The 26,922-nt window shown below is 46.2% G+C and overlaps 1 protein-coding gene across 1 annotated transcript in view; it reads left to right on the top strand.

The window, feature by feature from the left end:
- The window catches only part of LOC309545290 (polyunsaturated fatty acid lipoxygenase ALOX8-like), a 134,192-nt gene that overhangs the window by 44,721 nt on the left and 62,549 nt on the right, over positions 1–26,922 (top strand). The window contains exons 4-5 of the mRNA XM_082244432.1: positions 10,161–10,289; positions 22,013–22,116. Coding sequence (XP_082100558.1) covers positions 10,161–10,289; positions 22,013–22,116 — 233 coding nt within the window. The remainder of the gene's footprint in view (positions 1–10,160; positions 10,290–22,012; positions 22,117–26,922) is intronic.

Below are 26,922 nucleotides of genomic sequence, written 5' to 3'. Positions count from 1 at the left end.
TGGTCTACCACACGCACATCCCTAGCCCTCTCCGGTAGGGGGGCAGTGATAGAATCTAGAGGCATAAGAACTGACTTATCCCAGTTGATATTGACTTTCGGCTCCTTCTCCGGGTTCTCTGAGTCATGACCTCACTCAAAGACCTCCCCGTGTCCCCCAAATAAAGCAGGGTATCATCGGCATATAATGAAACAACATCCACATTGGGGCCCCGTCGGAAGCCGCCAATCTCCGGATGGGCCCGGATACGCGCTGCGAGCGGCTCCAGTGCCATGGCAAACGGGCGAGAGCGGACACCCCTGCCGAGTGCCCCGGAACAAACAGAAGGGTTCCGACGGGTCACCGTTGACCCCAAGTCTGGCTTGTGGGTTGGCATATAATTTAACCCAACTGATAAAGGTGTCCCCCACTCAAGCGCTTCAACACCGCCCAGAGATGAGGCCACTCGACACTGTCGAAGGCCTTCGCTGCATCTATGGACAATATCGCTCTATTACCAGGATTATCTACGGGAAGCTGGAGGTTAAGGAACAGGCGCTGTAGGTTTAAGGCTGTAGCTCGCGTAGGTGTAAAGCCCGACTGGTCCCTATGGATAATTTATTTCTATAAAAAGTCGCGCTAACTTGAGTAATGGAAAATAAAGTCCATATAAATCAGGAACACAGTATCCAAACAAGCTCCCTATGGGTATACGCTTACCAGAGCTGGTAAATCAAAAGGCAGGTTCTCAGAAGCAAATCTCGTCCCTTTGATAGTAGACTGGAACCAATATCTCGCATAGACTCAATAAATTGGAGGAAAGATAAAAACGCAATAGCGTAAAACCCAACAAAAACGGATGAACAAATACACCAGAGTGAGTGACTAACAACTGGATGAATAGTGTGAACTCCACCAGTGTATGAAAATCAGAAAAAAGAATGCTCTAAAAGGGACACCTATAGGTACCCCTTACCAAAGGTAGCTGAAAAACATGCAGTCATAATTTGTGTGCAATCCTTTGACAGCCGGTGTCGCCTCTTACCACAGTGTAGAAATATGTTTGCCAATGTGAATGGAAAATCCTAAATAGGTGTCTTCTATGTAGATAACCACCACCAATATCACTCGCCTCTTACCAGATAAAAAATCAGATTGAGCCAAATAAAGCAAGAGTCAAGTAAGACAGGACGCCAGCCTTCACCAATAGGATTTGCCTCTTACCCTAAGGAGATGGTAAATGAGTCTATGGGAATGATGAGCTTCACGGAACCTGCAGTGGACTCCAGGGCGAGTGACTCCAATATAACCAGGGTAATCACCACCAAATGAAAGAAGACCTCCCATAGTGTAAAACCATACGATTTATTTGAAGAGAAAAGAATAAAACTTACAGAAAACGAGAAAATGGGGAGCATGTATATCAAGGCCGCCGGCCGGACGGTCTCCGCTCGTCCGCACTTCCTGGTTGCGATCAGATGACGTCAGTACGCCGTGTCCTTACGACGTTTCGTCACAGATGACGTTTTCACCTTTGAAAACGTCATCTGTGACGAAACGTCGTAAGGACACGGCGTACTGACGTCATCTGATCGCCACCAGGAAGTGTGGACGAGCGGAGACCGTCCGGCCGGCGGCCTTGATATACATGCTCCCCATTTCCTCGTTTTCTGTAAGTTTTATTCTTTTCTCTTCAAATAAATCGTATGGTTTTACACTATGGAGGTCTTTTCTTTCATTTGGTGGTGATTACCCTGGTTATATTGGAGTCACTCGCCCTGGAGTCCACTGCAGGTTCCGTGAAGCTCATCATTCCCATAGGCTCATTTACCATCTCCTTAGGGTAAGAGGCAAATCCTATTGGTGAAGGCTGGCGTCCTGTCTTGACTCTCTTGCTTTATTTGGCTCAATCTGATTTTTTTATCTGGTAAGAGGCGAGTGATATTGGTGGTGGTTATCTACATAGAAGACACCTATTTAGGATTTTCCATTCACATTGGCAAACATATTTCTACACTGTGGTAAGAGGCGACACCGGCTGTCACAGGATTGCACACAAATTATGACTGCATGTTTTTCAGCTACCTTTGGTAAGGGGTACCTATAGGTGTCCCTTTTTAGAGCATTCTTCTTTTTTCTGATTTTCATACACTGGTGGAGTTCACACTATTCATCCAGTTGTTAGTCACTCACTCTGGTGTATTTGTTCATCCGTTTTTGTTGGGTTTTACGCTATTGCGTTTTTATCTTTCCTCCAATTTATTGAGTCTACGCGAGATATTGGTTCCAGTCTACTATCAAAGGGACGAGATTTGCTTCTGAGAACCTGCCTTTTGATTTACCAGCTCTGGTAAGCGTCTACCCATAGGGAGCTTGTTTGGATACTGTGTTCCTGATTTATATGGACTTTATGGACTTTATTTTTCATTACTCAAGTTAGCGCGACTTTTTATAGAAATATTGCTTGGGGTGTGGTCACACTTGAAGTTGCTGCTGTTCTCCTGTACCATTAGCGCGGTTATTACTGTTTATTTACCCTATGGATAATGCTCTGAACATCCGTGGACAGTCCAGAGCAGTGGTTCTTAACCTGGGTTCGATCGAACCCCAGGGGTTCGGTGAGTCAGTCTCCGGGGTTCGGCGGGGGGGGGGGGACAAAGGGGCAATTGCTCCCCCCGAGAAAATATTACTGATTGTGAGGCCGAGCGCACCCCGGGAAATCAGAGCTGCGGTCGGGACAACTCACAGCCATTACATAGACACTTGACACTCCGCCCCCTGTACCTCCCCCAGCAGGTTTCCAGCCTATCTCCTGCAGGCTGCTTGCTGCGTGAGTGGGCGGGATGGGGATGTACCTGACCACGGAGATCGCGCCCGCCTGGAAGAGGGAAGTGTGAGCAGCTGAGCAGAGGGAGCCGAGTGAATGTTCCTGGAGGTAGGCTCAGCTAGCTGTACATGGTGGATTAGTTTACAAGCACCTCTATGCTACGTCTGCTGAGTTACTGCAGCTTAGCATAGAGGTGCTGTTAGCTGACAGATGGAAATGCATGTCCTTTTCATTTAGCTCAATAAAGCATTGTGAATACCCCCTGGTGTGTGCCCTTCTGATACCCCATGGAATGCTCTCCCAACACCTCCCCCCAATGTGTGCCCTCCGAACACCCCATGGTATGCCCTCCAAACACCTCCCCAAAGTGTTCCCTCTTGACACCCCATGCTATGTCCTCCCAACCCCCCCAGTGTGTGCCCTCCTGATACCCCATGGTATGCCCTCCCAAACCCCCCCCCCAGTGTATGTCCTGATACCCCATGGCATGCCCTCCCAACACCTCCCCCCAGTGTGTTGCCTCCTGACAGCCCATGGTATGTCCTCCCAGCCCCCCCCCCCCAGTGTGTGCCCTCCTGATACCCCATAGTATGCCCTCCCAACACCTCCCCCCTCAGTGTGTTCTCTCCTGACACCCCATGGTATGCCCTCCCAACCCCCCCACCCCAGTGTGTGCCCTCCTGACACCCCATGTTTTAATGGTTTTGTTCTTTGTTCTTAATGGTTTTGTTTTTTGAGATACAGTCGCCAACACTTGCAGGGAGGCCCCAGCGAGATTTGAACTCGCGACCCCTGGTTTACAAGACCAGTGCTCTAACCCCTGAGCTATGGAATTTTTGAATTTGAAAAAATCATATTTTATTTTTTCAATTAAGAAGGGTTCGGTGAATGCGCATATGAAACTGGTGGGGTTCAGTACCTCCAACAAGGTTAAGAACCACTGGTCTAGAGGCTAACATTTTTTGGCTAAGAGTTTAATGTCCGATGTCAACAGGGAGATGGGCCTATACGAGTCAGCTAGCAGTGGATCCTTACCAGGTTTAGGGATCAGGACTACGATTGCCTCACTCATAGAATCAGGCAAGGACCCTTTCTACATAGCGTCATTAAACACCTGCAAGAGGACGGGGACCAGCTGTTCAGAATACCGCCCATACACCTCTGATGGCAAGCCATCCACTCCCGGGGACTTACCCCGCGGAGCGGCCTTCAATGCTGTGAGGAGCTCATCCTCAGTCAAAGGAGCATCCAGGCCCTCCGCCTCCCGGGCAGAGAGCACCGGCAGGTCACATGCGTCCAAGTCCTCCTCCACCACTTGCGGGGGGGCTGACACCTTGGACGAGTACACATCCGAGTAGAACTCCCGCAGAGCCCCAGAGATCTCAGGAGTGGTACTCCACAGGACACCCAAAGGGTCCCGAAGTGCTGTTATAAAAGCTGCTGTGAATGAACCAACATAGCCAGCACGTGACCCGTACTCTTCCCCCTCCTCAATGTTTGTTGAAGGAAAAACCGTTTGTTTCCAGCTAGCTGCAACGCCACTGTCTTGGAGAGGGACTGAGCTGCTAACCAAGAGCGTTGAGATTCCTCAGAAGGGTTACTAACATAAGCCGCCTCCGTCTTTGTCACCTCAGCCATTACAGTAGTTTCCCACACCTTAGGAGAGGATTTAATGTTATTAATCGGGTAGCTAAACTGCCCTCGCAGAAAGGCTTTCGCAGCGTCCCACACCACCCCCAGTTCAGCCGTGTTCAAATTGGTTGCAAAGAAGGAAGTTAGTAAATCGTGTATGGGGTCGGGACTAGGAAAAGGGGTGAACCAAAAAGGATTCAATTTCCAGAGGGGTCTCACCAATTTAGCCGGCAGGGACAGTCTTATCCGGGGCGGAGCATGGTCCGAGACCAGTCTCGGCCCGTACTCGGCACCAACCGCCAGAGGTAAGAGGGCCTTGTTACCAAACCCCAAATCGATACGGGAGAGGCCCGATCGTGCAGCCGAGTAGCAAGAATACACCCGGTCGCCCGGATGCCCCATCCCCCACCAACCAAGCAAAGGGAGACCCATTGCCGGTCGGCGGAGGGGGCTTGGAGCGAGGGGTGAACCTGTCCCAATGGGGATCCAGGGTGGCGTTAAAATCACCAATTACCAACAGAGGAACCGCCGGAAAGGCCAGCGATCCTTGCTGCCAGCAATCAAATTACCCCATCTGAAAAAGGCGGGGGCACATATACTGCAAGTATCGCACATGACAGTTCCCCAACATTACACAATAAGAGCACATATCTACCCTTCAGATCCACATAATTAGATGAGCAGGTAAAATTGACCCCCCCGCCGTACCAACAGACTTACACCTCTGGAATAAGTAGAAAAGATAGAATGATACTTTGTGGGGGTACAAGGCAGGGGCTATACTGGGGGGGGGGGGGGAATCGGAGGACAAGTGGGTCTCCTGCAGGCAAACCACGTCCGCCTGTAGTCTTTCCAGGTTCTGAAGGACAGCAGTTCTCTTCAATGGATTAAGTCCACGCACATTCCAGGAAATGATGCACAAAGTATCAGCCATGGTAGATCAGAGGGCAAAAGGGACAGTGAAGGAGTTCAGAATAATGGAGGGCACAGCCTCCCATTAACCCACAGAGGGGCAAAAAGGCACATCCAAAAAAGGGCACCAGCCAGGTACTTCGAAAAGAGAGGGGCAATCCAAGGCTCCAGCAGGCATAGAAGAAATTTCAGTTGTCTGTAAAGCAGGCCCTCCATGGGACAGCAAGGTCGCAGCAGTCGTCTCCAGTGGATAGGAAGAGGGTGGAAATAAGGAAGAACAGGGGTGCCAGAGGGCAACAGAAAACACCGCCAACATGGTCAGGTGAGAGTCAGTTATCTCCAAAGTTCGTCCAACCAGGACCCATAGGGGGGAAAACAGTGGGAGACGCAGCTGTCTCAGCAGTCTCCACAGGAACAGCGTGCAGAAACAACAAGGGTAATAATGGTAGTCTGTGCATATAGGGCAGCTTCCGCCCATAAAAGGGTGCCACAGGGGACACCCGATCAGCAACGATGGCAACAGCGCAAAGTTATGCCAAAAGGTAAATTTCAGGGATCCCCGGTCGTGGAGACAGGTCGGGGGCACTGCGCCCTAACCTCCACTTCCACCCACTGCGCCGCAGCTGTCGGGTTATCAAAGAATTTCACACCATCCCGAGATACCACTCGAAGCTTAGAAGGATAAAGCATGGCTTCAAAAACCCACCTCCCCAAACTTCGCCCTCTGCCTCTGCACTTCCGCCGAGTAGTCTGGAAAAAGGGGAATTTTTGAGTTGTCCATCACCAATTTGTCTTGCAGGACCCGGGCCTTGGTCAGGATAGTATCGCTGTCTTTGTAATTGAGCAATTTGAAGATGACAGTGCAGGGAGGCGCTCCTCGGGGAAGGGGGCGCATGGGAACTCGATGCGCCCTCTCCACAGAGAACATGGGAGTAAAGGATTCCTGACAAAGTCTCTAGCAACCATTTCTCAATAAAGCTAACAGGGTTTTTCCCCTCAGCCCGCTCCGGGATGCCAATAGCTCTAAAATGATTGCGTCTCATCCTGTTCTCGAGATCCTCCAACCTGGCTGCCTGCTGAGCAGCCAGGAGCGCAGTAGGTTTAACCTCAGTCTGAAGAGGGGGCATATCATCCTCAATGGAGCCAACCCTGCCTTCCACAGCCACAGTACGTTCTCTTAAGTTTTTGCATGTCATGCCTAAGGAAGGTGATTTCAGATTTAACTCCCTTCATTTCCACAGTGAGTGCAGCAATAGAAGTGTTGCAGGCAGTAACAGCGGCCATGATGTCCCTCAGGGTGGGCTCAGCATCAATCACAGGAGAGGGGGGCTGAGGATTACCTGCAGTGTCCCAGGCAGAGAGCTGTGCAGAAATGTCACCCAGCGGGGCAGTGTCATCAGCATCCGACTGGGGAGCAGGGGAGGCAGCAGAAGTGGTCGCCACAACCGGAGCAGATTTAGCGGCAGGCTTGGAGAAGAGTTTCTGGGCAGCTTCTTTGTAGGATGGCTTCTGCGAGCCACGCTGCGGCTGGGCGCCATCTTGGATCTGCCTGTCCGAAGCCTGGCGGCTGGTCGTCTGACGAAGACATGGATCAGCGGGGGAGGATGACTGACTCACCGGGTGATCCGGGCGGTCAGGAGGCTACGGAGCAGCTAGTGCCGAAGAAATTGCAAGCCGATCGGGTGTCCTACAGGATGTTTGGTGGAGCGGGAGCTACACATGTCCGGCTACATCCGCTGCTCGGTCACGCCCCCGGTCAGATGCATCTTGGCACAGACCCTGTGCCAGAGATACATTCACTTGCCACTGAACATGGCCATACAGCTCTGGAATGCCCTTCTGCAAGAAATATTTCTTGCCTGGGACCTTCCATTGTGGTGGTCCAATAGCCACACACTTCTGAAAGGCATCAGAGTCCACCAGTTGATATGGCAGTAGTTGGCAGGCCATCAGTTCCGAAAGCCAGCAGTCAAACATTGGGCAAGAGGGTTATTCGGCGTAATCATTTTTTTACGCTCCAACATTTGGGCCATGGAAGCCTGCTTTTTTCCAGAATGTGAGGACAGCATGATGGAAGGTGGAGTGTAAGACAGTTGTGAGGAGAGAGAAGAGGCTGGGCTGTGAGCCTGGAGTGTTGCTTTGTGGGTTCTGATGGCGTGGCTTCCACTGGGCTCAGTAATGGGAGTCCAGGTGCCTTCTTAAGACAGTCGTCCCTAGGTGAGTGGGCTTACCGCGACTTATGCGTTGACTGCAAAGGCTGCAGATGGCAACACTATTGTCAGCAGCGGACACTTTAAAAAAATCCCACACTATGGAGCTATGTGTCGGCGTCCTGGGAGCGCCAGATGTGACTGTACATGGTTGATGGCTTGCTCCTAATACATTTGCAATCTGCTTTGTACCTCCTGTGCAATGCAAGTTCCGCCTGGTTCTTCTCCCTATCTGCTGGTCCGTCTCTCCCTTTGAACTCCCCTCTTCCTCTCTTGTGGGCACCTATATGACGTCCATAGACACGTCCTCATCGACATCACCTTCCCAACCACTAACATTTGCGATCTCTGAGTAGGCAGCAACAGCCGGGACCAACCTCCTTGGGCTGATCTGGGTACGGTTGCCAGACTGGGTGGCGGTTGTTGCTACCTCCTTCCTAATCCGATGCCAAGAATGGCTGTGCATCATAAATGTCTTGTGGTGGTCGGAAAATCCAGTGACTCAAGCGGAGGGTATATAGTGGTGGTGGTGTCTTTGGGGGTGCACACAGCAGAGAGGGAAGAGGGTGCAGACTGAGGATGAGGGGGCAGAAGAGGAAGGCTGAGTGAGCTCTCCACCATGTCTGGTGCTTCCTTTGACGTAATCGAACACACCTTCTGAAACTTCACACTTTGGCTCCGGCCTACTGCTCCTGCCCTACCCCTACCACCCCTGCGTAAGGGCCTGCCTCTTCCTCTGCTTATCATTTTTTAAATTACCCTGTGACAGCCTCTAGATAAGCGCAGTATATGTGGAACAAGGTATATAACACCCCGCTTCAATCTGTGGTATTCAGGGGCCACTGGTTTATCACACCAGTTCTATAAAAAATTGGCCAGTAACTGTTGTCACTGTGTAGCACAGTTAACGCAGCAAAAAAGGCCAAATTTTTGCAGGACTAAAATACACGGTTATAAAAGTATACTGTTAAAGAACACCCCACTTCAATCTGTGGTATTGGGGGGCCACTGGTCTATCACACCAGTAATACTTTTTTAAAAGTGCTTTTGTCACTGTTTGTGGTATTGCTTCAGAAACGCTCACCACACCAGTCACAATGCTGCACAGTGCACAATACAAATCTACTATAATATGCTTTTGTATATTAGAAAGTATATTAGAAGTGTATTACACCCCTATATAGTGCACTGCACATCAAAGAATAGTACACCTATACCAAATACCAGTCCTTAGGACTAAGGACTTTTGTGGACCTTAACAGCGATTTGTGTCTCTTGACAATCTGTCCCTGGTGCACACAGCCAACCTCCCCCTACACTGACAAAAAGCAGAATTTGAAATGGCCGTCAGGTCTATTTATAAGGTAGGGGATATGTCCATGTGCTGAAATGTCTCAATTGGCTGTCCTGTACCACCTGATGTCATGGGTCAAAGTGTAAACTAATATGGCCGTCGCGAACGCCTTATGTTTGCAAAACCGGCGGACTGCGAACATGCAAAGTTCGCTGCGAACTGACCACCTGGTGAACCGTAAGGGCATGCCTAGTGATAGGTCTTTAAGAAATGTGTAATTTATGCTCCTAGAACACCTGACAGTGCTCCTTGCATGTTGGGCCTCTGTATGTGGCCAGGCTGTGTAAAAGTCTCACACATGGTATTGCCTTACTCAGGAGCAGAATATATTTTGGGGTGTAATTGCAAGTATGCATATACTGTGTGGGAGAAATAACTTATGACAATTTTGTGTAAAACAAAAAAAATTATTTTCCCAAGAATTGTTGGGAAAAATTACAACTTCAAAAAACTCACCATGCCTCTTACTAAATACCCTGGAATGTCTACTTTCCAAAAAGGGGTCATTTGGGGTGTGTTTGTATTGTCCTGACATTTCAGGGCCTCAAATGAGAGGCGTGTTGAGTGTAACTTTCAATGATTGGCACCATAGCTTGTAGACTCTTAACTTTCACAGACTAAATATCCACTAATTTGGGTTTTTACCAAAGACATGTAGCGGTATAAATTTTGGCCCAAATTTATAAAAAAATTACTTATTTGCAAAATTTTATAATGGAAACTAAAACAATGATTTTTTTTTTTTTTTTTTTCAAAATTTTCACTTTTTTTTCACTTATATCGCAAAAAAGAAAACCCAGTGGTGATTAAATACTACCAAAAGAAAGCTCTATTGGTGTGGAAAAAGGAGAAAAAATTGGAATAATAAGTCATGCAACGCTGTACCCAATCAAAGTGTGAGCGCTAAAAGCTGAAAATTGGTCTGGGCAGAAAGGGGGTGTAACTGCCCTGTATGGAAGTGGTTAATGTAATGGCTACATTACTGATGTAATATGCACGGAAGGTATATCATTTATTACACCAGGAACATACATTTATTTGGGGAGGACATCACAGCAAATGTATTGAATTATACTGTATATTTATGCACATTTGTATGGGAATGTGTACGGTGCTAGCAGATCTCATCAGGATTTGAAATTAGAAATGTTAGATATAGTTACTTGCAAAGTCCTGTGTACATTTGTAAGGTCCTGTGTTTATATAACAAAACACTTGGTTCTAGTAAAATAATTTTATTTTGTAGGTGGAAAGTTTATGCAGATGGTGTCCCTCGCTGCATTGATTTAGCCAATGATGATCCACAGAATCTGCCTCCTAATGACCATTACTCCTTCCAGAAGCAGGCCAGTTTTGGTTCTGCATCATATTCCACGTATGTATCAAGCATCTATTGACCTGCAAAGAAACACCAGACAATACAAAATTAACATTGATGTCTAATTGACTTTTCTAATGTTTCAGTAAACCCACTGCCATTGATTTGGTACAATATAAGCTACAGTCTGTAGAAAACATGAAAATATTTGTCTAGTAACTTATTTTCTGCAGTATACATATACTGCAGTCATGTGACTTGTTGCGTATCATCCTGTGAGATCAATGAGCGGAGATCTGTAAATATCTGATGCATACAGCAGACACCACTGCAGGAAAGCTCCTTCGTTTTCCTGTGCCTGCACAGGGCTGATTGGCGCGGTTGTGGTCATGTGGGTTGGTAGGGAAGAAAAACCTTGAAATGATACTTAATAAACATGAGCAATTTTTTAAATGTTAAAAAGACAAAAATCCTGTTTACAATGGAGAAGGTACATTTTATTTCTGATTGACAGCCCCTGTCACACTTGTAAGCCACTTGCAATCCCACACATGTGGACAGATACAGGGGAGAGGGAGCCCATGTCACTCGTAATACTGGAGTCACCCCACAAGCCCATGAAAAGTCACTTCTAAAAGCGAAACCAGGTTCTTTACAGGGAACTGGGGGAGCATGCACACTGAGCGGCAATGCAGAAGCTAGAGGATTAGTTGCTACAGCATTGACATGAACAACAGAAGTGCATGGCAAAGGCAGGATCAATCAGGTAATTACTAATAATGGTAATGTACATTGATTAAAGGTTAGGAAAAGCGCTAGTGATCACAAAAAATTGGGGATTACTGACACATTATAGGCTGTCTGCTTTTCCAATCCCCTAAAGCCGGCCATAGATGGTTTGACTCTCGACCTGTTCAGCACGGACTGGCTGAGATTCGAACCATCAATGAGTAGGCGATTGTATCCAAGTTGATCCATTGATCAATTTGGATAAAACAAGCGTGCCAGATTTTTACATGCGATTATTGCGAGTGGCTATAGCTGCTAGCAATATTCACTGTGTTCTCTGGGCAGGGACGGCTCCCTGTGCCCCCCTGCTGGGAGAACAAAATGGCCCAGTGGGAGGCGTTCCACCATGAACACTGACTGTGTTGATGGGGGAATTTAGCAATTCTTTCCTGAAACCTGTATTCGCAGGAAAGATCGCATCATCTATGGCCTGCTTAACTCTTGTGATAAAAAAATATGCTAATTCTTCAGTTTAGCGTCATGCTCTTCAATAATTTGTTTCAGAAATATTTCCAGCTAATTATTACTGTCTAATACTGTCTAAATCAGTGTTGCTCAACCTTTTTTCAGTCAGGGCACCCTTGGAAAGTATTTTCAGTCTTGAGGCACCCCTGTCCAAGGTTCAGTTTACGTTACTGTATGTCACTGAATGCAAGCAAAATCGCACTCGCTCCTGATAGACAAATGCTCTGCTCTTTAGGGGGTGCAAAAAATTCTTAATGGTACCCCACACATTGAAAAACATGGGGTGCTTTTGGTGCTGCGTTTTTTGTAAAAAAAGTCGGACTTCCTTCCCTGCATTTCTGCAGGTAGGGAAGCCCATTGAAATTAATAGGCTTCCCTGCATGTAGCCATGCAGATGTGAACCAAGGGCTTGTTCACATGTCAGGTTGGAGGGGTGGTAAAACCACATGGTTGAGCTGTTTTTACCACCCCCAACTTCTCTCCCTTTAGCTGCAGAGGTAGCGGCTGGGGGTGTACACACACTGGCTGCAGATGGAGGTATGCCCAAGGTGAATGGGGCTGCACTGAAATTTCTCCAACTGTGAGCATTGCACGGTTTTGTGTAGTGATGCCGCATTTACAGGCTTTAAACGGGTGGCGAGGAGGCAACATATTGCCTCTTTAGCGCCTACCAAATGCCTCTGAAAAGCAATCTGAGCATGGATGCTTTCCATGGATGCTGCTATCACAAACAAGCCCTAAAGCATTTCTAATGGTACAGGAATAGGGGGGATCAGGATTAAAAGTGGCACATATACACGCACATGAATATATGCACATATACAGACACATGTACACACAAATACAGGCACATAAGTGAGCACATGTATAAAGCCCTTTTAAAACGTTCTAGCACAGTACCTTTTTTCTCGTTCAGCTGGGTACTGCATTGTAGAGGGAAATAGAGCACAGCACATTCCTCCTTACTTTACTTTCCCTTTTGAAGCTGACAGAGCTCCCGCACAGTGCCAATGTACAGTTCGGCAGGGGATCGGTAGAGGACTGTAAGGTCAATCATTAACAAAGTGCCGACTTCACAAATACAGCTAAACAATTCAGAAAAAATACAAAGGGGATTTGGGGTGGATTTATACCAATGTACGAGTCACCTGCACATCTTGTGCATGGTAACAAATCAAGTACAGTATGATGTGGCACAGTGCCATACATTTTGAATGGTATCCCAAAGCACCTACACAATGCACTTGTGTTGTAGTGCACCACATTCCACAGATGTAAAAACCTGTGCGTTCTGGTAAGCTGCACTGAAAAGGCTTTACAAAAACACAATGGTTCCCTAGAACTAAAGTGATCTTACCCTGGCCATAAAGAACCAGGGAGACTAAAAATTACAAATCTGGACCTCTTGGCATCTTGTAAATTGAAAGCTGCATTATTACCCAATGATATGTTAGGCTTTTGCTAGGACCCATAAAACTCTTGCAGAGAGGGGTTGCCCTCCTTCCCAGTCCACCTTTGCCTTTCAGGACAGGCACTTCTGAGAGAACATGGCTCCTTCCTTAATTGGAAACACGCCCCAATCAAATAGATTTAAGCCTCCCTCCAGCTGGCTGCCTCAGTTCTGGTGTTTCCTCCAGTGGGGAGACGGTCTAAGAGGAGCCATAGCTGAGGCTGCGAGGCTGAAGCTACAGGGAAGTCAGGTGGTCTCTGAAGCGGCCGGAAAGAACGCTGGGGGGGACCCGCCTACCTGTCGGCCGCGAGGACATCACTATCACCCCAGCCCCGCTCAGGGTATCTTTCAGGCTGGGGGGCCTGCTCTCTACACTCGGAGAGCGTTTGACGATCGTGCACTGCCCCCGCTGTACGGCCGGTATGGAGCAGCCGGGTCGGATGACGGGGGACGTCACTTCCGGTAGGGGTGGGCACTTCCATCGGCAACCGCGACTTCCGGTTCCGGGTCGCAGCGGTGAGCGGGCCAGATAAAGGAGCTGGTGCATTCAACTGCTGGGAGACAGCTGCTGGAAAGAGCTTCATGAGCCACTCCAAGAGCCATGTCAGAGGCACAGGCCTCAGGGACTGCTCCAGGGGAGAACAGCACCAGCCACCATAAGGTAAGGAAACCTGGGGTGGTACTTCCTTATCTTCTCCCACTAGCTCCACTTTATTTCCCCTAGAGGTTCTATTAAGGGGATTAGGGAGGCTTGAGGGTTACACTGTGGGATCCTTTGGAGATGGTCATCCCTAGTAACACCCTCTGTTGGAGCAAGCTGTGTGGGCTGTGGGCACTAGTGAGAGTGTATATTTTACAAAGTTTTTTATTTTTTCAGAATAAGGCCTCTGAAAAAGCAAAGGCAGCCCATAATGCAAAGAGATGCCCTTCCTGCAAAGCTAATATGGGGGAATCCTGGACTAAACCCTTATGCAAGGATTGTTTGGATAGTTTAGTCAGGGAGCACACAAAGTCAAAACTCAGACTTGCCCACATCTGTTAAGGAGCTTGCTAGCACTTTTCAGTCCTTTAAGGATTTGTTCGCTAACATTCTGCTTCCGCAGAGTTTCCCCCCCCCCCCCCCCCCAGTCGGCATGGCAGGAAATTGCTCCAATCCCGCAGGTACTACCCTCAAGTGGGGAAGCACCATTGGGCTCTGAATATCAGGGGGAAGAATGCGACAGCAGACCCCCCAATTCCCAAGAGGAATTGATAGATGGATCTCGATAGAGCTCAAGGACGCCTACCTGCACATTCCCATCGCAGAGGGGGGCCAAAAGTTCCTGAGGTTAGCCGTAAAAACAAGGGAGGGCATACAGCATTGGCAATTTCAGGCCCTCCCATTTGGTCTATCCTCTTCCCCCCCCCCCCCCGAATATTTACCAAGGTCATGGCAGAGACCTTGGCATTCATGCGCCTACAGGTTTTGTTGGTCATCGCCTACCTAGACGACCTGCTACTTTTCGCCCATTCTCGGAAACAATTGTCCAGGGACCTCCGAGACGCAACACTGATTCTGGAAAGTCTAGGTTGGCTACTAATCTAGAAAAATGCTCCCTAGTACCATGCAAAGGATATTGTTCCTGGGCTATGAAATAGACTCCTGTCCCTTACAGCTGTTCATCCTGGAAGCTTGGGATCACAGTCAGGACTCCCTGGATGCTCTAATCCGCATCCCAACAGGAGTGAAGAGATCTCTGTGGTGGTGGAGAAAGGCCATCTCAAGGCCTCTATTGGGTCCAGATAGCTTCCACCATTATCACCACGGACGCAATTGGCACAGGCTGGGGGGCCCTTCTGGGATCCAAGCTAGCTCAGGGGGCTTGGGGATCTGAAGAGGCGAATCCTCAAACTGGAGGGAACTGAGCAGTAGAGCTGGCCCTCAGAGCCTTCCAGGGACGCTGAATCCAGGTTCAGTCGGACAATGCCACAGTGGTGGCATATGTCAATAGGCAGGGTGGAACCAGGAGCAATCTCCTGTGGGTATTGGCAGAAAGGATCCTTCAATGGGCCGAAGTCCAGGTTCTCTATTTCGGTGGTTCATCTCAAAGGAGAGTTAAACCAACATGCCGACCTTTCTCAGCAGGAGAACTGTAAGGGAGGGCGACTGGACTCTGAACTAGGAAGTGTTCGATTGGATTACCCAGAGATGGGGAATACCAAACATCGATCTCTTTGCCTCGTGGCAAAACAGTCACCTCAATTCTTTTCCCTGAGCAGATGGGATGGAGCTCTAGGAGTAGACGCTCTGGCTCAACCTTGGGTTTTCCCCAGATCTTATGCTTTCCCGCCGCCGGTGCCAATACCAATAGTCCTGAGGAAGTTCAGGAGGAAAGTACTACGCTAATCCTCATAGCACCACACTGGCCAAAGAGACCGTGGTTCTCGATCCTAAAACATCTAGCGGTGGAACCCCCTTGGTTATTACCAGTGAGGGAAGATCTTCTCCATCAGGGCCCAGTACTCTGTCCTCGGGGGCAACTTTGGAGCCTTGCAGCCTTGCTTCTGAAGAACTGTTAAGGAGCAAGGGTTTCTCGGACTAGCTGGTGCTAACTCTGCTAAAAAGCAGAAAAACAGAGCATTTACCTAACAACTTGGAAGTTCAAGGGTTGGTGCAAAGCAAGCTCTTTAGACTCAAGTAGCCCAACGTCAGTACTTGAGTTTCTGCAAGAGGGGGCAAACAAGGGGTTAGCCGTCAGCACCCTAAAAAGCCAAGTTTCGGCCATTAGTGTGTTCCTAGAAATTCCTTTAGCAAAGGATCCCTGGGTGATCAATTTCTTTAAAGCCTTGAATAGACAAAGACCGGCAGGAAATCTCCCTTTTCCAATGTGGGATTTGTCTGTAGTTTTGCAGGCTCTCATTGGAGAACCATTTGAGCCATTGGAGTCTTGTTCGGTGAGAACCTTAACCCTTACGCCTGTTTTTTTTTTTTTTTTTTGTGGCAATCACTACCACTAGACGGGTCAATGAGCTAGAGGCCCTTTCAGTTAAAGCACCGTTTTTACAGGTATTTGCAGATCAAATTATTTTTAAGACTGATCCAGCGTTTCTTCCTAAGGTGGTCTCTAAATTCCATAGAGACCAGGAAATAGTGTTACCTACTTTTTGTTCGAACCCTGTGAAGGAACAGGAAATTTCCACAAGTTGGATGTCAGATGTGTTCTGCAATGTTTAGCCATCACGAGGGAGTTCAGAAAGTCAAATTCCTTCTTTGTTTTGTTTACTAGTTCAAATAAGGGTACTAAAGCGTCCAGACGCTCAATAGCCAGATGGCTTAGACTAGCTATTAGTGAGGCTTATAGGTTTTCCGGGAAGGAGGTTCCTATGGGTATCAAGGCACATTCTACTAGAGCAATGGCGGCCTCTCAGGCGGAAAGAGCTGGGGCTACCCCGGAGCAGATCTGTCAGGCAGCAACCTGGTCCAGCTATACAACTTTTTCCAAAAACTACAGACTGGACCTACTATCCACTAAGGACAAGGCTTTTGGGCGAAGTCCTGCAAGCGGTAGTCCCACCTTGAAAGTAAGTACTCGCTTATCCTCTCAGAAGTGCCTGTCCTGAAAGACAATGGAAAATTAAAGTTACTTACTGGTAACGTCTTTTCCAGTAGTCTTTCAGGACAGCACTAATACCCACCCGAAGAAGGTCTGAATGGAAGATCAGAGGATGGAGGTAAGTATGATATATCTTTCTCCCCAGTGGCCGGAGGTACTCTTGAACTGAGGCAGCCAGCTAGACGGAGGCTTAAATCTATTTGATTGGGGCGGTATTTCCTATGAAGGGAGGAGCCAGGTTCTCTCAGAAGTGCCTGTCCTGAAAGACTACTGGAAAAGACGTTACCAGTAAGTAAACTTTAATTTTTTTTTCTCTACAAGCCACCCCTACTCATCAGTCCCACCCTCCTCACAAACTTACTATGCCTCTTCTTTTTTTGCTTCCTTTTTATCTATAACCATTGGGCCCCATTTACACAAACGGAATGATCGGGTCCCCCTGGCCATTTTCATGATCGGACCGCCCATTGTACTCTATGGCGTAGCAGATGTCAGCGGACGTGTCTGCTGTCACCCACCCGCATCCGGTCTGCTAAAAACAGACGGATGGGGATACATCCGGCAGATCAACTGGCCATTGGATGGAAACGGATTGTCAGTTTCCATCCGACCCCCCCCCCCCCTAGAGAAGAGCATGCTGTGTCCGTGTCTGCTTTGCATAGCAGAGCATACACCTGTCATCCCTCTGTTCAGTGGGGATCAGCGGACATATCCCCCACTGAGCTCCACTGCTCCGTGTGAAAGGGGCCTTGTATCCAATCAAAAAGGTACACAACAGGGAGACATCAGTTGCAGGAATTTGAATTTTTTCAGACTGTATGCATGCCATCCAAATTTACATAACTGAGTGGTAGGAAGAATGTTCATTAATGGTGAAAACCTGCCACACAACCTGTGGAAACACACATTAGCTCTGTTTTCTGTAAATGTGATCACTGCTCGTCTCATCAACTTTCTGAAGGATGTAGAAGTGTTGGGCTCTTCCATTATTTTTAAGTAGGGAATGTCAATCTGTACTGTTCTATGCCAATGCTGTGTGCACTATCAATGATTTTTGTATTGACATTTTCTTTAACTGATGAAATTATTTAAAAAAAAAAAATGCTTCTAGTCCAGTTTGTGTTGCTTCCTAACCCAACACTAAACACATGATTCCCTAATCTGATAAGAACGAGTCCTAAGAGCTCGTTCACTTGCGGAGAGCTACATTTTTTTTCAGTCTCTGCAATCTCAAACAGAAAATTGTTTTCTGTGTCCTGTTCACATTAGAATGAAGGCGGCAGGTGTGAAGCAGTGTGGTGTGTAAATCTGAAGAATGTCTGCATTTTTCTGCACCACACCGAGATAATTGTCAATGAGAGAATGGGAGGCTAGCAACACTCCTTTAGGAACTCCAGAGCCCGGTCACAAGTGTGACTTCTGTGACCCTGGTAGTTTCGCCACTGGCAGCAGAGCTGTGGTACATGGGTATGAATAAAACATCACTTAGTGAAATTAGTTAGGAAACAGTGCTTCACGTTTATAAAAATGCTAGACAACCCCCAAAGCCCGTATGGCCCAGACTCCAGTCTGCAGAGAACTGCTAATTTTCTTGTGCAGGTGGTATAAACAAGACTTCAATATTAATATTATCCTCTACAATGAAGCCGGCACTGGGACCCGATCTTGTGACTGGATCAGAGTGCCCTCAGAATAGGTAAGTATAGACATATATTTTATTTTACAGGGTAGATACAATGGTCTTAGATTGGGGGTGGGAGTAGCTTAAGGCTTCCAATTTGACTAGACTTTACACACTAACATCATAGCTCCCAACTGTCCCTTATTTTGAGGGACTGTCCCTGATTTGGAACAAAGTCCATCTGTCCCTAATACCTAATTTGTCCCTCATTTTGGTCTGATCCATATAGTTGTATATAAAATGCACTTTCAAGAAGTGTTTCTTAGTGCTAAACCTTTCATCCAATTTTTAAATTGCTGCATTTGTAAATTTTAAAAGCCAATCTAAAGGAATAGCAGTGGTAAAAAATAGGTGTCCCTCAGTACCATTTTTTTTTTTTTATCCTCTTTATTTTCTTTTCCATTTTTGCAAAACGCACAATTCACATTCACCAAAATTTTCCCCCAGTTCTTAGTTTTAAAATATTTCATAGCCTACAATAAATACATATATCTTTATCAACAAACACAGGTTCCATTTGGCTTATTGAGACCCAATCCCTTCAAACTTCTTAAATTATAGTACAACAAATTTAGTTTTCCCCATGAACTAAATGCACAATTTTTTTAAGACTCTCCAAACATCCGAGATATTCTCCATATTTTTCACAACATTCCATGTACTTATTGATGAATTATTCAACTTTCCCAGTGCAATATGTCCTTTTGCCCCATTTATATCTGTGACAACCCCCTCCATTAATTCCCACTAACTTTAGTTCCTCAACTACTGGTGTACTACCTACAATATTGTCTACCACACAAAAAATGCAAAACAAAAAAACCTTTGTTCCATCCTCGCAACCATATCAGGGTCAGCATTTGAAAACTTTTCAAACTCTGCAGGAAGTTTTTTCCAATATTTACAGCTCATGCATGCCATCGAAGACCAGTTTAGACAGTTGCCTTGGGTTTATTACATTCACAATTCTTAACCGAAGTCCAACAGCAACATCCAAGAAGGGACAAATAAGGCTTTATAATACACTGCTACAAAAAAGATCAAAATCAAATTCTGAGGTGCAGATCGTATTGGCAAATGGATATTGGCCCCCTGAATGAGTGGTCTGACATGCTTATAAGGTAGAACAGGTATCGCCTCTTTCCAATTTTAAAAAGTTGGAAGGTATGATTGACATTATTACATTAACCTTGTAAATATTTTGAGGCATATGTTCTCTAACAATATGCAATAATTACAAGGGAAGTTTAAAAATGTTTGCTTTGAGGGAAACACCTTTACCTTTTTCACAACTTTACCTTTTTCACAACTTTACCTTTTTCACAACTTTACCTTTTTCACAACTTTACCTTTTTCACAACTTTACCTTTTTCACAACTTTACCTTTTTCACAACTTTACCTTTTTCACAACTTTACCTTTTTCACAACTTTACCTTTTTCACTAAACAAAGACCACATTCACTGTGAAGCAGTGCTACTTTCTTTTACAAAAGATGTCACTGTGGACTGGTGGAAATTAAAATGGACAACTGTATTTTAGAGGAAGAGCACTAACCCCCCTCCCCCCAGAAAGATGGTGAGGCTCGTTTGCTAAATTTAAAAAGGTAAATAAACATTGTGAGTAATATTTTATCGTGTACCTTATGTGGGCAAACATGTGAAATGTTCACTCCCTTATCACGGCCCATGAACCAATCAAGCTGATCATACACTGATGTTTAATGTTTGCAGTGGGGTCTCAGTTTGCTGCATGTGGTAAATATCCAAATGTTATGCTAAGCCACTGTTGTCACCAGGAAAATCCAGCTAATATCCACTCATGTGGTATGTACACTGAAGAGCCATATTATTGGTGGGTCCAGCATAAAAGTCAACTCAAAGAAATTCCACGCAGTCTTATGCCAAACAGGAAGGATTATCGTAAATTGGATTGCTCAAACCAGTTATTACATGATGATTTGAGTTTCACAAAACAAGGGTTTAAAGAATTTCAGGTATGGATCAATGTAACTAATAATCATACATGGAACTCTTTGATTTTATGACCATTCACAGCTTCTTAAATATTCATAGGCTAATTGGGTGGAGGTACCCTTTAAATAGAGGCTATTAGAATGGCTTTGTAGGGGGGCAGCTCTGTGTTCTTCTGCCGGCTATAGTTAGGCCCAAAAGTAGCATTGGTGCACTTATCAGCAGTCTTGATGAATTGGCATGCAGTGTAAGTGCTATGTAATGTACTGCTTTCAGTACGTGAATGGTGGCCAGTGAGCCCTCATTACTATCTGCGCTGCAGTGGTAGATTCCTACTGTAGGAAAGGGGCCTCTTGGCTTGTGCTAATGGATCCAGTGATTAAACGTGAAAGAGGGGAGAGTGGAAAGACATTCCACTCTCCCTGCAGCAAGGGCAAGATGAATGAGATGGTCTGTGCAGCGCTACTGCCTGTACCTCCAGTCTCAGACCTCAATCTCCAGTCCCAGCTGGGCACACAGGCTGTTGTGCTCACATGGACTCCCGCGCTGCAAAGAGGTAGAAGTCTGGTAAAAGCTATTCCACCACTCCCCCTGCTTCAGTGTCATCTGGAACAGTAGGGCCAGGGTTCATGAGTCTTGTGCTAAATTTGATGTTCTGGACTTTCCTGGCTATAGTTCTCCCCCTGCCGACTGGAGGGAATAATGGACAAGGTCTCCTTAGATATTGTAGTGTAGCCATGTGCTGGACTACATAAACAAATATGATGCTGTAGATAACCATAAAACAAATGCATCCTAAGTTTACAATCCATAATAGTTGTTTTGGAGTGTACTTTTTTCTAAAAATACAGTTGGCATACAGTTTGGTGCTTCTCACTGAGGAATTTTAGGACCACAACAAGCCAATATTTTTGCCCAAAGCAAGGTTTCTTCCTAACCACTTCAACTCTGGAATGTTTTCTCTCCTTCATGACTAGACAATTTGTGGTGATACGGCACTGCATTACTTTAAGTGACAATAGTAGGGTTGTGCGACACTGATGATACGATTTTTCCCACAAATCGCTTTCTTTTGGTGGTATTTGATCACTTTTTTTTTTGCGCTATAAACATGCGGACAAGTTGGACACCTGACACTTTTGAAACTTTTTGGGGACCAGTGACACGAATACAGTGATCAGCGCTAAAAATATGCACTCACTGTACTGACACTGGCTGGGAAGGGGTTAACATCAGGGGCAATCAAATGGTTAAATGTGTGCCTAGCCTGGTGATTCAGTGTAGTGGGGAGGAGCTTGTACTACTGGAAGGCATGGATCTGCATTCATGCTTGACAATATCCATGTCTTCTGTACTGACAGAGCAACAAACTGCCTTGTTGACATAGGCAGACTGCTGTTCTGCCTGTGTACTGAACGATCGGGGGGTCCCGGGGATCAGCTCCTGCTGTGTAGCACTTTTGCCCTATACCTGGAAGTGCAGGATCATGTGTGTATGTGTGTGTATATGTATATGTATATGTGTGTGTGTGTGTGTATATATAATATATATATTGTGATCCTACGCAGCGTGGCTGCCCTGTAGCAGTAAATGTGCTATTGGGTGGTTGAAAAGTGTTTAATTTCCCTTGTCTAATCCTCAGGGTGGCTGTTGCATGGCATGTTTGGTTAATGGTCTGTAGTCTATAGCTTGGTAGTTCTGACCCTTTAAATGATCTGTAGGGAAAGGCTGGGCATTGTGTGGAATTTAATGGGTACAGACTTGTGTAACAGCATTAACCATCCATAACATGGATATTAATAATAATTGTCCTATTTTCTCTTCTCTTAGTGGCTTAGAAGTAAAGCTGAATGGATATGCATCCAACACTGATTCATGGCATAACCTGGAAGACATCAAACTAGTGTCCTCTCTTCGAAGATCACAATATTCAGGTGTGTAAAATTTGCTTCGGAATCTATGGTATGAAGTTCAAACAAATTCATTCAAACTTAGTCTGTAAAAACATATCCCTAAACTTGCATTGCTCTTGAGGGCAAAGCAACAAGTTCACTCATCCTCCCCCCCACACATTCACCTTCACCTTCACCATCGCTCTCCCTAACCACCCTTTTTAGCCAACAGGAGCAAAGAGTTAGCCTTGTGGAAAGCTTGCTATAGATTTGTTTTTTGTCCACTTGCATCCTCCCAAGAGAGGTGGGCGAAGGATTTCTCCACCAGGTCATTATATTCTGACAGGAGGACTCTGTCATCTGAATACACTGATCAGTAGCTGCAGCTGCTGCTTGGGAAAAGTTTTCCAACATTCACGTTCCAACAGAAGTTAATCCAACTATCGACTGTCGAATGGGAAGGGCTACACATGGATCAAAATTCAGCCTGTCCTTGCTCAACTGACCAAATGTTGATCCATCTTTAGCCAGCTTAATCTTGCGTCTTTAAGTTCAAACATTGCTGATGATTTACTCCCAAAACCCCTGGGACAGGATTGGGCTGAAGACCAAACCAACCAGCAAAGACCACCAGCCAAATTCAGGCAAAGGGAATGAGTTGTATGCTACCGCATTCTCAGAATTATCAGATCTTTACACCTGGGGAAGATTCACTTAGAGCATATCTAAGCCCCAAACCCAAAACACCCCAAGTGAGTTTCAGAAGTGTCAGAAAATGAGAGAAATCAATTAGTGCCTTTTCATGTAATTCCCCAGATGTACTGTGCTGATTGGGGTTTTAGAATAGACCATTTAGATAAGAACAAGCCCATGTGTAGTCTGTGAATTTGTAACTTTTATTGGTTAAGCTGAAAATGTAGCCTCTATTTACACAAATGCTGATATTCTTTGACCCTTTTTATCAATGACTAATAGTAACCATCCCCTTTATCATACTGATTTTAAAGCATTGGCGACGCTTTCTACTACAGGTTAAAATGATCTTTGGAAATATGCCAGACTATTCATTTTAACAAGTAATGTATACCTTTGCTGTGGTACCATTTGCTATCACTTAGCTCCTGAGTGGGAGAGGGATTGGTGTAGAGCTTGCACAATTGATCGTATGGGAATCGCAATCTCGATTTAACCCCCCATGATCTCAATCCAGAGTGTTTACGATTCTCAGTGTTCTATGTGTCTGACACACTGCAGCCCGCATGCCAGAGACTTGGGATGTCTGTCTATTGCAGCGCTCTGTGTCCCAGATAAGCTGACAGAATGGGACTGATGCTTCCTGTGTAGTTCTGGCTCTGTTCTGTCACAGGCAGAGTGATATCAAATGCACTTTGCCCGGGAGAGGAGAGATGAGCTACAGGAAGCATCGGCTCTGCGCCGCTCCTCACACTTCGACAGAAGTACCGACCAGCCAGAAGTACCGGAAAATAGAATAGTGCATCGTTCTGTGTCTGACTTGCACTGCTCCCATAAGTTCCATGTCTGGATGTGGGATATGGAAGGTGTGCCTGCAAAGGTCAATATTGTATAAAGTAAAATGGAGGTGGTAAGTACATTAAGAGATAGGCTACAGATTCTTTCAGTAGCTTCTGTTTTTAGATTCCTTTTTTCAAGCTTTTGCCTGCAAGCTAATCAAAGCAGCCTACACGAGTAAAATTCAGTGTTTTTTTTTTTCTAAAGGATCTAAAGGCAGGTGCATACAAGAGGGTTAAAATGTCTTGTGTAAGTTTTTTTTTTTTTTTTTTTTTTTTTTTTTTTCCCTGTCCTGGCTCATGCACTCATGTTAATGGAGTCTGCCGGATGCACAATGTTAAAACGTCTTGATGTTGCAGTGTGTTCTCAGGCCGACCTGTGAGCTGGAGGTAGCCATGCTGTAAAGGTTAATGTTTTTCCTGCCATTTTCAGCAAGGCTCCCCTCCTACAGGTTAAACAACGTAAAAGGGGCTGACTCCAAGCCCCTAAGTGAATGTAACCTGTTTCTCTGCTGGGGTGATCACCCCCTTTGGGGGGGGGGGTGATTGGAGCCCAATCAAGGTACCTGATGAGGGTCCTGAGTCTGGAGACCCTCATGGACCTGTAGCTGTTAATCATGGACTTCTCTTATGGTTTACTGCCAATCATTGACTCTAAGGGACTTGCACTACCTCTAGCGGGTTATTGCCTAAATGTTCTCTTGCGTTAAAAGCGATTGCTGTATGGACTCCAGCCCAACATACACACACACACTTTATGGGAATCTAGAATGTTTAGAAACTATGTTGAGAATGACTTTTGAGAACTGTACTTCAGAAACTACCATTTCTGGAGAATACCTTTTTTGTTTACTTTGCCTGATGTGAAGGCTCCTAAATAGGTGCACCCACAGCGTATCAGAACAAACACACAAGGGGACTGGGTTAGAGGAAGATACGTATATGGGTCTGAAGAAGCAGCTTCTGAAGTAGGGTATGGAAAACTGATCTGGTCTGAGGCACCTGAGACACTGCTGCATAGATGGTCAGGATACCCTATGGGCTGTGTGTGGTACCTGCAACTGTCATTCCACTGACTTTTTGCCATGGGCTCGTTGTCTGTCGTGCTATACTCCCTTTTTTCAGATATCACCGATTGCTGGAGATCCTTGCCAGCTGGGTGCCGATGGCTTGCCTAAAGTGGCTCTCATTCATTGGCCCTGCCAAATAATGGGTATCAAGGATTTATTACAGCATCACCTAAAGAGGCCAGGATGGTCCAGAGCTTTGATTCACAGAGGATGGTTTGGATGTAGATGGCTCCCCATGGCGATGAGAGAACCTTCCAGAAAAACCAGCATCTCTGCAGCACTCCACCAGTCAGACCTGTATGGTAGAGTGGCCAGACGGAATCAACTCAGTTAAAGGCACATTACAGCCCTCCTGGAGCTTGCAAAAGGCACCTGAAAGACTCTCAGACCATGAGAGAGAAACATTCTCTGGCCTGATGAAGCAAAGATTGAACTTTTTGGCCTAAATGGCAAGTGTCATGTCTGGAGGAAACCAGACACCCCTCATCACCTGGCCAATATCATCCCTACAATTAAGCATGGTGGTGGCAGCATCATGCTCAGGATGTTTTCAGTGGCAGAAACTGGGAGTCTAGTCATTGATGAATGCAGCAATGTAAAGAGACGTCCACGAAGAAAACCCACTACAGAGAGCTCTGGACCTGAAACTGGGGCAAAGGTTCATCTTCCAACAGGACAACTACCTTAAGCACACAGCCAAGATAACAAAGTAGTAGCTACGGGACAACTCTGTAAATGTCTTCGAGTGGCCCAGCCAAAGTCCAGACTTGAATCTGACTGAACATCTCTGGAGAAATCTGAAAATGGCTGTACACTGATGCTTTCCATCCAACCTGATAGAGCTTGAGAGGTCCTGAAAAGACGAATGGGAGAAACTGCCCAAAAATAGGTGTACCAAGCTTGTAGCATTATACTCAAATACATTTTTGTTTAAAAAAAAAAAAAAAATTTCAAAATGGGATTGTCAAAGAGCATTTATAAGGCCCACTTCATACTGGCAGACCGATCAGGTCCACCTGTCAGTATTACAGGCGGACCTAATCGCACCATCCATAGCTCTGCATGGAGCAGCGGATGTCAAAGGACAGGTGTCTGCTGACACCTGTCGGATCAGGAGCCGAGTGAAGGGGGAGGAGCCTGACTATGGAACCAGCCAGAGAGTGAACGCTGATCTCCAGGGAGCTCGAACCCAGGAGATAATGACCCGATCGACCGCAAGCAGCTAACCCGTCCACCCCTGCACCAGCCCCCACCAGCCTCAGCTCTACCTCTCGTCAGAAGCCGGATCGCTCGTGACAGCTACAGGCTCCAGGAAGAGGGAGGAGAGGAGAGCGGGAGCAGTGGCTGTTAGATGCCAGGAGGAAACGTGAGCCCGGTGCCTAGTACACAGAGCCACAGCCTCCAGGAAGACACCCCCTCCCAAACAGCGTGTCGGTCAGTAGGGAGGCCGAAGAGTAAGCAGTGTGGGAGAGTGCCAGAGCCGCCTGGAAGGACGAGGTGAGAGGGGAACCCCCCCCCCCCCGTAAAGGTTCAAATATACTCAAATGCCGAACAAAAGTGAAGTAATACCCCTATTGTGAGACTCTGTATAGAGAAGTACTAAGATATCCAGAGACTGTTGAAAATAAAGGAGTTACAGGAAGAGTGCAGACACAGGACTATTCCATAAAAGATTATCTGATATATATCTGCTATAACCTGTTTGTCTGTTATAATCTGCCATAACCTGCTATAAAAAAACCAAGGCAGTATCTGGAGTGAAATAAAGGCAGTGGAGATAGAATTATTTGCAAACCTGCGGTAGCCACATCTTGAAATATATTGGTGTATACTAGTGGTGTGGGCAGTGAGGAGGAAAGTAGATTTAAAATGGAAAAATCTGCTAAAGCTGGGGGTAGAAAACCTGCAAAAATGTGCAAGCCCCGGGACGATTAAAATGTACATGACCTCTGAAGCTACAGGGGAAAATGTAAACCATGCTTCACTGTAGGGATGGTATTTACCAGGTGACGAGCGGTGCCTGGTTTCCTTGAGACATGATGCTGGCCTTTCAGGCCAAAGAGTTTAATCTTTGTTAAATCAGACCAGAGAATTTTGTTTCTCATGGTAGCAGTCCTTCAGGTGCCTTTTTGCCAAACTACAGGTAGGCTGCCATGTGCCTTTTTTTTTAGAGTGGCTTTTGTCTGGCCACTCTACCATATGGGCCTTATTGGTTGAGCGCTGCAGAGATGGTGGTTCTGGAAGGTTCT

This window comes from Pelophylax lessonae (genome assembly GCF_965119305.1).
Source record: "Pelophylax lessonae genome assembly, chromosome: 2".
In the NCBI taxonomy this organism is placed as follows: Eukaryota; Metazoa; Chordata; class Amphibia; order Anura; family Ranidae; genus Pelophylax; species Pelophylax lessonae.
This window is presented reverse-complemented; position numbering and strand designations above follow the sequence as displayed.